We start from the raw sequence: 13,297 nt of genomic DNA, 5'->3' as shown, positions 1-13,297 counted from the left end.
AAACCATGAACCAAACCAACTAGCTATAGGGTGAATCTTCATTACACACCTTGATTTTGATTTTGAAAAAAGGTTCTAGTACTTGGCGCGATTAGCTTGTTGTGATTAGCTTGTTGGAGATGTCTTTGCAGAATCATGGCTAATGTAGTTTTTCATCAGGAATTTCACAATTAAACATAATTATTTAATAAAAAAATAAGGTGAAATAATGTTGGATTGATGGCTTCAATAGAAGCATATACCATTAATTGAACCTAGGAGCTCACAGTAGGTCTGTTTTGAATGTCTATAAGGGTGTGTTCACATTGGCATTTTTAACACCGAACCTAAAGGCATTGGGATACGTTCACAACCTGATTGGTCAGCTATATTTTGAGACGGAACTTACTGAACATCCAAAACAATGCTGTATTCTGGGCTAAATGCGCTCGCTGTGTGTGCGTAGCCTACATATGATGGTGTTTTGACCAGCTGAGAACTCGTGAAGAGCTTATAAAATGTGTAATCGTTTGCCTGTCTTTGATCCGTGCTGTTCATATTTCATTTGAACCGCATCAGAGTTTGTTTGGAAGCGTATCGAGACCCATCTTTTCAGCGATCTCGCTCCGCTTGTTTGATGCGCACCAGGGTTCAGATGGCAGCGCTCACACTTATTCAAATGAACTGAGCAATCGCACCAGGGTTCGTTTTAAACAAACCAAACATGCCAAGTGTGAACACACCCTAAGATATTGTTAAAAAATTTATTTCCCAATGTAGAAAATTATTGTGATTTTTACTTGCAGAAGCCGACTGTTGCACTTTATAGTGGCAAAAGGGGTTGAGTATTGAATATATTTAAACAGTTGACTGAAAATTGTCATCATGCTTAAGGCCTTTTTTGTGACACTGCAAAGCAAGTCTAAAGAAAGACAGCTCAAAGAGTTCATCTCTTCGTTTCTCCTCCATTTGCCATCCTTCCCTCCCTTCGTCCTACCAGTCTGAATGTGGAAATCCTCCTCTGTCCCAAGGCAGTGTTTTTATTTCCTTCCCAATTCATGGTCCATTTCTCCTCACCCCACCTCCTCGCTCTCATTCTCCTCGAGTTGCTCTACGAGTTCATGTGCTCCACCTGGATGGCAGAGGTGGAGACGGTGAGGCAGAGGTCTTTGTGGGCCGTCAGGTCGGCCACGCTGACAGGCTTGTACTGGATCTCTCCAGCCGACACGGTCTTGTACTGATGCAGGTCGAAAGGGCAGGGTATTCCCTCCGTCACGGAGTAACTGGTTGGCGCGTTGGGGTTGGGCTGGTTCTGGGCTTGCGCCGCTGGTCCCGCTCTGGCTCCCGCAGCTCCGCCGCCCCTTCCTCGCCCGCGACCCCTGCCGGTTCCTCCACCCGAGGGCTGAGCCGGGTTCTGGCCCTGCTGGGCTTGCTGGGCAGCCACTGCAGCCGCCACTGTCAGAGGGTCTGGGTTGTGTTTCCGCATGTGTTTCATCAGGTACGTCTCCTAGAAAAGTATCAAAAATAGAAAAATGTGTCAAACTCAAACATCTCTGACTAACTCCTATCTATAATTGTAGGAGAATAAAACTGAAGAATGACAAGACAGTCAATGAAGGATTCAGGCATTGTGGGAGGGATCTTACAGATGTGTATGCGCGGTTGCAGAGGCCACAGGAGTAGAGTTTGGCGTGTTTCACCGTATGTGTAGACAAGTGAACCTCCAAGCTGGTCGCATCTGTATAACCGCGGTTACAGTTGTGACATTTGTATGGCTTGTCCTTGTTGTGCTGTCTTCGATGAGACTGAAAAAACAGTCTGAATTAATACAAATATTTGGAAATGATTTATGTTAGTTCAGTGTCAGTTAGGAATGGGAATCATAAGGAGTGCAATGCCAATGTAATGCATTTACTGCCCTCTGTTGCCAAATTATGAGAATCTCAGATTTGACAAATCAAAAAAAAAAAAAAAAAAAATCAATCCAATTCTTGCAAAAGGCACATTTACAAACCTTTTAATGACATAAATGCAATCCAATATTTGGACCCAACTACACTATGGTTCAAAAGTTTTGGGTCAGAACGTTTTTTTTTTTAAAAGAAATTAATTATTTTATTCAGCGAGGACACATCAAATTGATCAAAAGTGACAGTAAAGTCTAATTAATGTCATTTAATGCTACACAACATTTCTATTTCAAATAAAGGCTGTTCTTTTGAACTTTCTATTTTCAAATAATCCTGCAAAAATGCATCACAGTTTCCACAAAAAAAATTAAGCAGCACAACTGTTTTCAACTGATAAAAATAAATATTTGTTGAGCATCAAATCAGCATATTAGAATGACTTATGAAGGATCATGTGACACTGAGGACTAGAGTTATGATGCTGAAAATTCAGCTTTACATCACACAGAAAGAAAAATGTGTTGAACAACCAGTTACTAAACTGATTTAGGTCTCAAATGACAAAATAGTTGATTTATGGTTCAGTAAAAGAGTCAGATAATGCAGCAACCACTCATTCTGATTTATAAGAGTTTTCAATTCAATAAAACGAACTGAAGAGTCAATAATTTTGGAACTGAAGTGGGCTTTCATTTGCATATGGCCTTATTGAATAGTAATTTTCAGTGTACTTTAGGACAGACTTCAGCCCGCAGTGGAACCAAAGCTCATTAAAAATGATTTGGTACAGTACTTTATTAAAAACAAAACTCTGTTCACAACCCTAGTGTCAGTTTATGCTGATCAGATACAAGTTTCTTGAACCACAGGATTTCAGTCACTTCTGCAGAAAGCTGAAATGTGTGAAAGCATCTAGAAATCTGAATATGGTTACCTGGAGGTTGGATAGTTGGGTAAAAGCTTTCTCACAGCCGGGATGGACACACTTGTACGGCCGATCGCCAGTGTGAATCCTTTAAAACAAAACAGTAGCATTTAATTAGAAATCTAGGATCTAAATATCAAAATCACATGACTACATTCTGCAGCGTCTACACAATCCTCACAACTACAGCATGACAGATGACAGACAACAGAGGAGGAAGGAAAGAGGAAAAGGATGCGAGGAGCTGTATATAGTCCAGTACTGATTCTCTCTCTCCCTGTCTGTTACCTGTTATGCTGCTGTAAGTGACTGAGCTGCCTGAAGGTTTTCTGGCAGTAGGAGCAGGTGTAGGGTTTGGCCCCGCTGTGGATGCGGATGTGCTGGGACAGGTAGCTGGAGTTGGCAAACGATTTGGAGCAGTGAGGACACTTGTGCGGTTTGCCCTCTGTGTGGTTTCTAACAAGGGATGAAGGGAAGGGGATGAAAAGAGAGAAAAAACAGAGAGAGATTCACCAATAAATCAATAAATGACCCCTATGTGGATCAAATCATGACTGTATCATAAAGATTTGCTGTAGGTTTCATGCTTTTAGCAATGTGACGGTGCTCTTTGTGGTGTCTGGGTTACAAAACGCAGCACACAAAAACACAAGGCACTTCATCTTATCCTCTCTCTCTCATTCTCTCTCTCACCAGCATCCTTTCCCCCTCCCTAACTATAGGTTTATATGAAACCACCCCAGAGCCTTTAAACCACAGCAGAATGAAGCAGATGAAACAGAGATGATGAAGATAAAGTGAGATGAAATTAAATTAAAGACTCATTCTTGTTAATAGCATAAAAATGAAATGGAAATAAGAGGAAAAGGACATGACATGCCAAATAATGTAGAGAAGAAACTTAAGTAATACAGAAGCAAACAAAGACTAAATGACGCTTTATATTCTTCAGGCTAGCTAGGAGCCCATTTAAGTGTATTCACTGTCAAGTAGTGTAGTTTTTACACACTAAAGGGACTAAAGTCAAAAATGATTAAGGCTGCCCCCAATAGGCGACTAAACATTAGTCGGCGAGAGGAGGCTTGGTTTATTCAATTTTAATTAGTCAGTCAGTCAAGGAAAAAAAAACTCCACAGGAACTGGTGTAGTCACGCAGTGACAGATCATAAACACGGCTGGTCTGGCCCAATAGATAGTTCACCCAAAAATGAAAATTCTGTCATCATTTACTCACCCTCAAGTTGTTCCAAACCTGCATAAATGTCTTTGTTCTGCTGAACACAAAAGAAGATATTTTGAAGAACCAACAAGTTGGTTTAAGTTATTGGGCACCATAGACTTCAATAGTAAAATATCTTTCTTTGTGTTCAGCAGATAAAATAAATGTATACAGGTTTGGAACAACTTGAGGGTGAGTAAATGATGACAGAATTTTTGGGTCAACTATCCCTTTAACATAAACCTGGATAAATGTGCACTAATATTAGGCTAATTTCTAAGTGTAAATGCGGAGTGTGGAAGCTAAATAAGTACAGCGCTTTACTGTACAGCATGTTTAACTTAAAGGAGAACTCCGGCGCAAAATGAACCTTTGGTCTAATAAAACATTGGTACCTAGTCAACCGTTCTCCGAGATTTGTTTTCATGATGATCGAATGTAAAGAGTTTTATCTCTAAAAACTGTTTAGCGTATAACGCTAGTAATGGGGGCATTTAATAAGTAAAAAGAAATCGCTAGTTTATACCACTAACAAGGCTCAAAATAGCCCCACACTAACACAGTAACATAATGAGGGTCCCTACATGCAAAACGAAGCATTGAGAACTTTGTAAGTGTACAGACCGTTTAATAAGAAGATATTTTATGAAGACAGTCCACTTCGTGTATACAGACAGGAGCCATCTTTGGAAAACAGTCTCGACTAATCAAACCACGAACGCCATTCATACAGTTCAGAAGTTCACTGAACTTCATACAGTTCAGCTCACTTAGCACGTCGTTCGTGGTTTGATTAGTCGAGACTGTTTTCCAAAGATGGCTCCTGTCTGTATACACGAAGTGGACTGTTGTCCAAGTCACGTGTTTTTTAATATATGACGTGAATTTAAAACATTAAATTAAAAAAAACTTTGTTAAAGTGCATAATGAAGAATACAATGTCAGTATAAATGGCAACAGGACATTGACAAACTTAAAGTGTACCAAATAAAGAAAATGAAAGTTAGTCATTGTGGTGTGTAAAATAAGACAAGCAGATGAGCGATGAGATTAGCATGAGTGAAAAAAGACCTGCTTCATTCTTCAGAGAATATATTGTCCTGTTTAAATTAGAAGTGTGTGCAAGCTCAAACGTCACAGCATCAGGGTAGGAAAGGGCAGGGAGGTATAAAGAGAAAGAGAGAATGGAAAAAGAGAAAGATAAACATGCCTATCCTAATCAAAAGCACAACTAGGCCAACTAAACAATGCCCTGGCAAGACGTGGGTCCATCCTGTAGGAGGTGTAGAGGTACATACTTTAGCAAGGTACACAACACACACACACTCACATACCGTGTATGCTGCTGTAAGTGACTGAGCTGTCTGAAGGTTTTCTGGCAGTAGGAGCAGGTGTAGGGTTTGGCGCCGCTGTGAATGCGGATGTGCTGCGCCAGATAGCTGGAGTTGGCAAAGGATTTAGAGCAGTGAGGACACTTGTGCGGCTTCGCCTCTGTGTGTGACTTGGCATGAATCTGCATGTCTGATTTGCTGAAGAACGTCACCGCACACATCCGGCACCTACAGAGAAAAATCAGCAGTGCGTTTGAATTAGAAATCCAAATTGCATTAGAAAGTGATAGTAGCTTCTTAATGGGACACCATCACCATACTTCGGGAGGGGAATTACCTCAAAGTATTGTATTGTTTTGTATTTGGGAAGGGAATTACCCTGAAATACTATAGAATTATATTGTATTTTATTGGGGATGGGAATTACCCCGAGTAATGTAGTATTGTATTATATCATATTGACAACCGGAGGTTGTCCGAATTGTCCATGGCGAAGTCAGATTAGTTTTGTATTCAGTAGGATGTATTTGTATTGAGAATTTCCACGACAACACTTTCAAGACCTTTAGTGAAGTTTTTTTACTTGAAATACTGATTCAGTGACAAAAATGTATCACAATACATCTCATAAATTCTAAATAATGCATTACATATATTATCTAGATATATGGATGCTTTCTTACTGAAAACAACCATTTTCCTGGTCAAAATGTCATGAAATTAAACTTATTAGAATAAAGTTCAAATAAGAGTACTAATAGACATGCAAACAGTGTTGGTGTGACCGTATAGACCAAAGAAACTTGCTTTTACAGTAGCATTTTAGTCTTTTACTGTTAAAAGTACGATCTTTTTTTTAGTCTTCTAAATACACACTAAAATCAATCAAATCAGATAATAAAGTATTAAATTAAAACCACAAAATAATTTGTTTTCAATTTATTCCCAAGATAATAGCAAATATTGAAGAAAATGGCTATATTTGTCAATAATTCCCTGTTTAAATTAAGATATTCCATAACCAATAATAGGTACCTGTAGGATTTGTTGCCATCTTTGCTTTGATGATCATCCTCATCGTTGGAGAGGTCATACGGGTCACTTGTGTTGTGCTGCAAGAGAGAAAACTTTTACTTATCCCTACCTTTAGTAGGGAAGCGTGTTTTGAGAGTCTTTTCAACAAATAACAACATCACAATAATAAACGTGCTCCATTTCTAACAATTTTAAGGTTTTTAAAGTATAAATCTGACCCCTTTTCATTGTTGACTGATTTGTTATAAACAAGAACTTCTGTATATGAAGGTAAAATTATGACACCTCAGCAACATCTCACCTGTCCCCCAGCGGCCAGGTGCGCAAGAATCAGCGCATCACTTCCTGTGGCGAGTGTGTGGGCTGAAACGGGACCTGCTCTTTGCATCATGGACTTCTTCTTTCTCCCCCGCTTTGCAGGAACTGGCATGACTACAGCAGGTGGGATACTGCCATCCTCTTTCTTGTCTGTTCATGTCAGGAGGGCAAAAAAACAAGAGTAATGTAATATTGATTATAAAACATAATGTGCATAATTTCTTCCTGCAAATGCATTCAGAAGATAAAGCCAATGAGGAGTTTTAAACTTGTGACAGAAACTCTTTACTGCACTTTTCAACAAAATGTCTGAAATTTTCAATGGTCTGACATGACCTACAAACATTAAGTCAATTATTTAGTAAACCTTTCAGATAAATTTCAATAAAACTGACCAAAATGTGTGCTAAAAACCTTATGCAATGTTGTAATGCCCCAACTTTTAAAGGTCTACCTTGGCAAAACATTGTGGTTTTCCAAACCAATGATCTTATTATGCCTGAGTACAAAGATTTCTCACCCAATTTTAAAGCTAATTGACTGTATTATATGAAATAATGTTGTTCTTATATGAATTTATTAATTTAACTGAAATCTTATCACAGCAAAAAGTGGTTGCTGACTGGTTATGTAAATACTATTAGTCAATAGCCATCACATTGCTAATCCATGTATTAAAGGGATAGTTGATCCAAAGTCTGTCATCATTTACTCATCCTCAAGTTGTTCCAGACCTGTACGAGTTTCTTTCTTCCAAATATCTTATTTTGTGTTCAGCAGAAGAAAGAAACTCATACAGGTCTGAAACAATTTGAGAGTGAGTAAATGATGACAGAGTTTTATTTTTTGGGTGATCTATCCCTTTAAAACCACTAAATGAATACACGGGGTAAATAAACTGTCATTTTATTGCAATAACTGCTTTAGTGATGTGTGAGTGAGTGTCATTGGAGGTTTCTGGTAGAGATGTACATGTGCTATTATACTTACAGTGGCTGTGGAGATAGAGGGAAGGGGACCGGACAGCCTCTGACAGGAAAAAGCAGAACATACTCAACATATAGAGCTCCCTGTCCCTCCCTCTCTCTCTCCATCCATCATCCATCCCTTCTCACTACCTCCCACAGTCACTATCACTTCCTACAGCTTCTTTGGGTCTGAGAATGGCTGCTTAAGCAAGTGAAATTTAAAAAAGATTATAGGGTATCTGCAGGTTCAGCACTTCCAATTTAAAGGTGCAGTAGGTGATCTGGGAAATGCTAATGTTAGCCTGCTAGCATTGAAAGCCTACGATCCCACCCTCCCTGCAAATCGCCGTCCAAAGCCACACCTTCTCCAAAACACGATTGCACACAGCTCTCTGCAAAGCGTCACGAGAGACGGCGTTAAACTACCTCATGTCTCAAAGCACATATCATTACAATAATAATGAAAGTAAACAACTTGGAGAGCTTGTACCTGGCTGCTGCAGATTCATTTCAGTGTTGCTACTGTTGACATGGATACGCATAATTCTGAGTCTGAGAACGTATATATATATATATATATATATACATACACTTGTGTGTGTGTGTGTGTGTTTATACAGTATATGTACAAAAAAAACATTAATTATGTTATAATGAATAAATGCAAGTTTAATACTATTTATTGAAGTTCTATACATAATTCATATTTTATACATAATAACAATCTTATTTCTAACCTTATACTTTTGGTTTTACCACTATGAATATTTATTTAAAGGTGGATATGATGGAAGGGTCTGAACGGTCAGTTAAATTGTTTACCTGTGTTTGTTGGGTGCAGAGCGGACACAATCATGGTCGTTGTTTGTGGTCCAGAAACAAAAGACTGAGAGGAGGAAGGAGGAGTGACCAGTGCGCCCTGAGGAGTCGTGATCACTAACCCCGCTGAGAGACAGAAGGGAAACACATGATTTGAAGACCTCATTAACATTTGATATCTGTAATTTTTAGTTAATATCTCTTTACTTTGAGATAACTTTGAACACCCACCAGCCGTCATGATGCCAGTAGTTGGTACGGGCACCACTGTGATGTTCTGGGACGTGTGAGGTGGGTGCAGGTGTGCTCCAACGGCAGTCATTTGCGCCCCTGCTGTCCCGGCTCCTCCTCCTCCACCACCACCCTCCTGTTTCGGCACCCTCCCGATGGCTCCCGTGTCCATGGCGACCGAGCCTGGCACCGTCAGCACCGCCGTAGGGTAGTGCGCCGCGGACGAGTGCGGAAAGGAAGCGCCCTTGTCCGGTCCCAGCTGTTCTTTCATCTTGTTCAGAAACATGGCGTTCTCAATCTAAAATCGCAGGGGGGAATGAATGGGAAAAAAAAAAAAAAGGGAAAAAAGGAACGGAGGAAAGAGAGAAGGATGATGGATTGAGAGATAACACAGATGAAGGATGAAGGGGGGAAAAGGAGAGAGCAGCGAGGGAAGGGTTACTTTTTCTCAATGCTTGTGCTGGGCTTCCAGTGTGTAACTTTCACATGGATCAGTGCGAGGCTGGTGTTAGCCATCCCGGACTGGTATGCTTGTTTTGTTTTTTTGATTTACTAAATTGTGCTCAATAAGCATGGTGTGTCTGTTAAAGACACAACGATGTACTGTACAAGAGTCCAATAATAAGGTGTCTACCTGTCCTTGTACTGTTGGTACGGGAGACCAAAAGTATGATGAGTTGAAATGGGAATCTTCCATTATTTCTGCAATTGAAAAGCAACATAACTTGTAAAACACCCACTCTGCCTTTACCAACAGTTGTGAAATGACACCTCGCCCCTATGTTTCTCTTGTGGCCTGAAGATTTATTCACTCACTTGGACCAGACTTATTCATTTTGGCACCCAAGTACCTTGCATTACATTTATTTTCTTAATTTCTTTGAAACATCTGTCAAAAGTCATGCATTTTTACTCTCTTGACTTTATTTATCTTTAGGCAAAGGATAAAAAAAAGCATCTTTCCGGTGGATGGCAAAGAGGCGTGTTGGGTTAGGAATCACGATACATGCACAACCCAATGTGTACAACATAACTGACACAAATGAATAACATAAAAATGCATGCATGCCCTCTCAGCCTGCATATTACCTCCCTGCAGGAAAAACAGCTTGAACCAAGCAACAAGCCTAAGATGTTTTATTGGTCTCTCAAACCAGCCAAGCTGGTGCTCAGCTGGTTTAAAGTTGGCATGAAACGGAATTTGCGCTAGTCTTTTCTTCTTTATTGTGACGTGTATCAGAGTGAAACGTCTTTTCAAACAAGAAAAAATGTAGGACGGGACTTGATTTAATACATGGGGAATTGATTTGATGTTTGGATGGTTGTGGTTTGCTGTTGCTGTGATGTCATGTGAGTGACAGGTTGTCCCGCCCCTACACCAAACACCGTCATCAGAGAAGAGGGCTGCATCCGAAATCACATATTCTCTTCTTGAATAAGTACTTATTTTGAATAAGTAATTACCGCTAAAAAAAGTATGTTCTATATAGTATGAATGTAACCTTGACATACTACATAGTAAGTTAGGTTTCTTCAATGCCATTTACAAATCCTCTCCCATGGCCTTCTGGGATAGTAAAGCGTCCATCATATGCACACTTCAGAATCTCGGAAGTATAGGTCTTTCTGTCTACTCTTTTATGAGTACCCTGATTTCAGAAATTCTTCTTTTGACACATACAGTTGTGTATGTGATTTCGTATGCAGCCGTGATGTCGCTGCAATAGAGGGTATGCGCGTGACGTCACCCTTCGGCCGGAGGGACTGCGGTTACGCCCACTAAGTGGCAAAAAGACTGAATGGCAGCATTTGTTTTCAGCCTGAATGGCGCGAAAAACACATCTACAACTGGAAAGAGCTTTGCGATTGACTGTACAACTAGACTTGACAAAAAAATCTGAGGTATATTTTTACAGACAGCCGAAAGCTACAGAACAGAGAAGCAAATGGATCGCTGCAATTCATAGAAACAACTGGACTCCAGGCAGCAAAATATGGATTTTCAGTTATCATTCTGTGTCAATATGCTGAATTTAGGGGTAAAACCATACCCTAGGCTATATATTGTATTGTTGTTATATAGTATTGACAACTCATCAATTAAATTATCATCGTATATTCTGCATAATTGGACGTTTTTAAATAAACACTGACAAAAAACTATATAAGTTTTATGACGATATATAACATTGATTTAAGTGATCACATGGATTTAGACCTACCTATATTGTATTTATATAAAGGAAAATTTGCTTTATGTATTTCCCCGGTGTGGAAATCAGGCACATATAAATGTCAGGAAACATGATTCCTGGCTGCATGTCAATATCCATGATCACTGGATCTTTGGTAAGTTGTAAGGAACACTATATCGAGTCCAACCTTTAGTTTAAACTGATTATTTTTTGTTTTACTTGTGTTTTCGCAGTTTCCCCTATTAACTCCAGTCACGCAGCAGCTCTTTTGCCACTCAGTCCAGCTGAGGTGTGTTCCGACAGGAAAGTGACGTCAATGCATACCCTCTATTGGGGTGGCTGGGAGGGAGATTGAATAAAGATAACAAATGCACATGAATTTTAAAACAATTATGTGCATTGAGATAAATCTTTTATAAAAAATACTGCAATATTCCATTAAAATATATATTTTTTAATGATTTCATGGTTTAAAGTTTTGACAAACTAGTCTACAAGCTAAAACCAGTCAAGTCCATACTGTGACATTCGTCTGAGTGTAATGGATTATTGAAAAAACATGTAGGGCGGGGCATTTTGAGATGTGGGCATTGCATTTAAAAAAGGAGGCAGATGAACATGAGCCTGCAGGGGCGGAGTTTAAGCAAACTAATTAATTGGAGGAGTCCTGCATACATCACCAGAGAAAAGCCTGTCGTTTTCACTAAAAAAAATCCAGTTATGACATTTTCATTAAACATTACAAGGTCAAATAAACGGAGCAGTTCCCACACCATTGGTGCTCGGGCCCTAAACATTAAACACATGCACGGATGAATTGTTCACAATAAAATCATCACATGCATTTAGAAAATATGGTGAAATTTTATTTCATACTGACTTTAAACCAGCCAACAAACTACAATGACCAAGCTGGGAGACCAGCGAACTAGCTTAGGCTGGCTAAAAAAAATAATTCAGCAGGGCTATATTAGTGACATTTTTATAAAAAATGTAAAACAAAGAGGCAAAATAAAAGTATAACACTTCGACTATTTTATATTTCATTTTCTTTTAAAAAACACACACACAATTTGTTGCTGCCTGTAGCACTGCACCGCTAATTGTTTAATTGCACGAAAGATACAGAACTTGCATTGAGAATCGCGCGCGCTATAAATAGGCATCAAAACAAAAGCAGCGACCCTGCGCCAAATCTGTGTGCGACCGATGATCGTAAGAAAAAAAACAGATCAAATGTGCAAGTAAACCTCCAAGTCAACTTTTGTGGATATCTGACCGTCTTTCATTTCATATGCATGCCAAAATAAAAACCAAGTGAGGTGAACAATGACGCGTTTTATTTGTTTTGTAAGGGTTGCATCCGTGTTTTGCTACAATGACATCTCATTTTGCATGTTTCTATCTAGTGGGACAAGGTTAATGACATATGCATGAACAATCTAAAGTAAAGGTAGCTGGAAAAGCACAAAACCATCTATTAATGATATCAGGGCTTCCTCAACCAGCCTCCATTAAAATGTCAGCTTTTGTTATGCACGCAAAGAAAGCAGCACTATCCAAAAGCTATGCAACATGTAAACTTCCGCTTGCAAACAATAATGTCCCTATGCCTCCATCCCTCTCTCGGTTAGTCTCACTGAGAAAATAAAAAAGAAAAAAAACTCGAGGATAAAAAAAAAACCGAAGAGAGAAAAAAAAAACGTCGACGCCAATGCGAGAGAGACGCAGCTTCATGCAGACTTCCGGCTGGCGAGACAGGGGGAGAAGCGCCCGCGTGAGTTGCTCAAATTTGGAGAAATAATTCACAATTGACTCATAACTCTGTGTTAATTACCGGTGCTGGCGATTCCCTTTCAACCCCCAGGGCTCCTCCGGGCCGGGACAGTTCGGAAACTTCGTCCAAATCCGCCCGAACCCCTTGGATTCACCGATTTTTTTCCCTTAATTTTTTTTTCTATTTTTTTCTCTCTCGAAGGGCTGTCCGACTTCGCTCGACTACACTTCCTGTGAATGAGGTCAAAATTACAAAAAGCTTACCGCCAAATTCACTTCCGCCATGTGAGGTCGTTTTTTTTTTGTTGCAAATTTTTTTTTTAAATGATGTTCGAAAATCACCATGTATTTGCATATCATGCATATTAATAAGAATAATTATGTGAAGAAATATGAACACGTTGCAACCAGGTTAATATGTATGGAAATATGAGTGCTTGTACATGTATGGTGCATAACATTGTACATTTATATTTGTAATACAGCCTGTTCTTTTACGTATGTTATTACTCATTCTATATAATGTATTTATTTATTCATTGTATGAGAAGATGTTTACATTTTATTGTCAACAAGTACTATCTTTTTGCA

At 39.3% G+C, this 13,297-nt stretch overlaps 1 protein-coding gene across 4 annotated transcripts; it reads right to left on the bottom strand.

Annotated features, from left to right (window-relative positions):
* Positions 1-515: 515 nt before the first annotated feature.
* znf384a (zinc finger protein 384 a) lies at positions 516-12,966 on the bottom strand. Of its 4 annotated transcripts, XM_056268395.1 has the most exons (12): positions 12,768-12,963; positions 9,370-9,437; positions 8,736-9,033; positions 8,508-8,630; positions 7,708-7,746; positions 6,701-6,867; positions 6,400-6,476; positions 5,368-5,592; positions 3,103-3,270; positions 2,824-2,902; positions 1,626-1,784; positions 516-1,486 (listed from the first exon to the last, which is right to left on the bottom strand). In XM_056268395.1, the coding sequence occupies exons 2-12, from the start codon at positions 9,430-9,432 to the stop codon at positions 1,091-1,093; spliced, it is 1,794 nt and encodes a 597-aa protein (XP_056124370.1). In that variant the 5' UTR covers positions 9,433-9,437; positions 12,768-12,963; the 3' UTR covers positions 516-1,090. The 4 variants fall into 4 exon arrangements, with proteins under 4 accessions (XP_056124370.1, XP_056124373.1, XP_056124371.1 ...); XM_056268398.1 differs by lacking the exon at positions 3,103-3,270 and having other exon boundaries at positions 12,768-12,966; XM_056268396.1 differs by lacking the exon at positions 7,708-7,746 and having other exon boundaries at positions 12,768-12,965.
* Between the last annotated feature and the right edge of the window lie 331 nt (positions 12,967-13,297).

Source organism: Rhinichthys klamathensis, unplaced genomic scaffold (genome assembly GCF_029890125.1).
Source record: "Rhinichthys klamathensis goyatoka isolate OS25496 unplaced genomic scaffold, OSU_Roscu_1.1 h1tg000271l_1, whole genome shotgun sequence".
NCBI classification, from domain to species: domain Eukaryota; kingdom Metazoa; phylum Chordata; class Actinopteri; order Cypriniformes; family Leuciscidae; genus Rhinichthys; species Rhinichthys klamathensis.
This window is presented reverse-complemented; position numbering and strand designations above follow the sequence as displayed.

Excerpts from the sequence above, each read along its gene's own strand:
- znf384a (XM_056268395.1), bottom strand. The coding sequence starts at position 9,432 with ATGGAAGATTCCCATTTCAACTCATCATACTTTTGGTCTCCCGTACCA. Across the intron at positions 9,034-9,369 it reads TACCAACAGTACAAGGACAG|ATTGAGAACGCCATGTTTCT; the intron begins GTAGACACCTTA and ends CTGCGATTTTAG. Across the intron at positions 3,271-5,367 it reads CACTTACAGCAGCATACACG|AAACCACACAGAGGGCAAAC; the intron begins GTATGTGAGTGT and ends ATCCCTTGTTAG.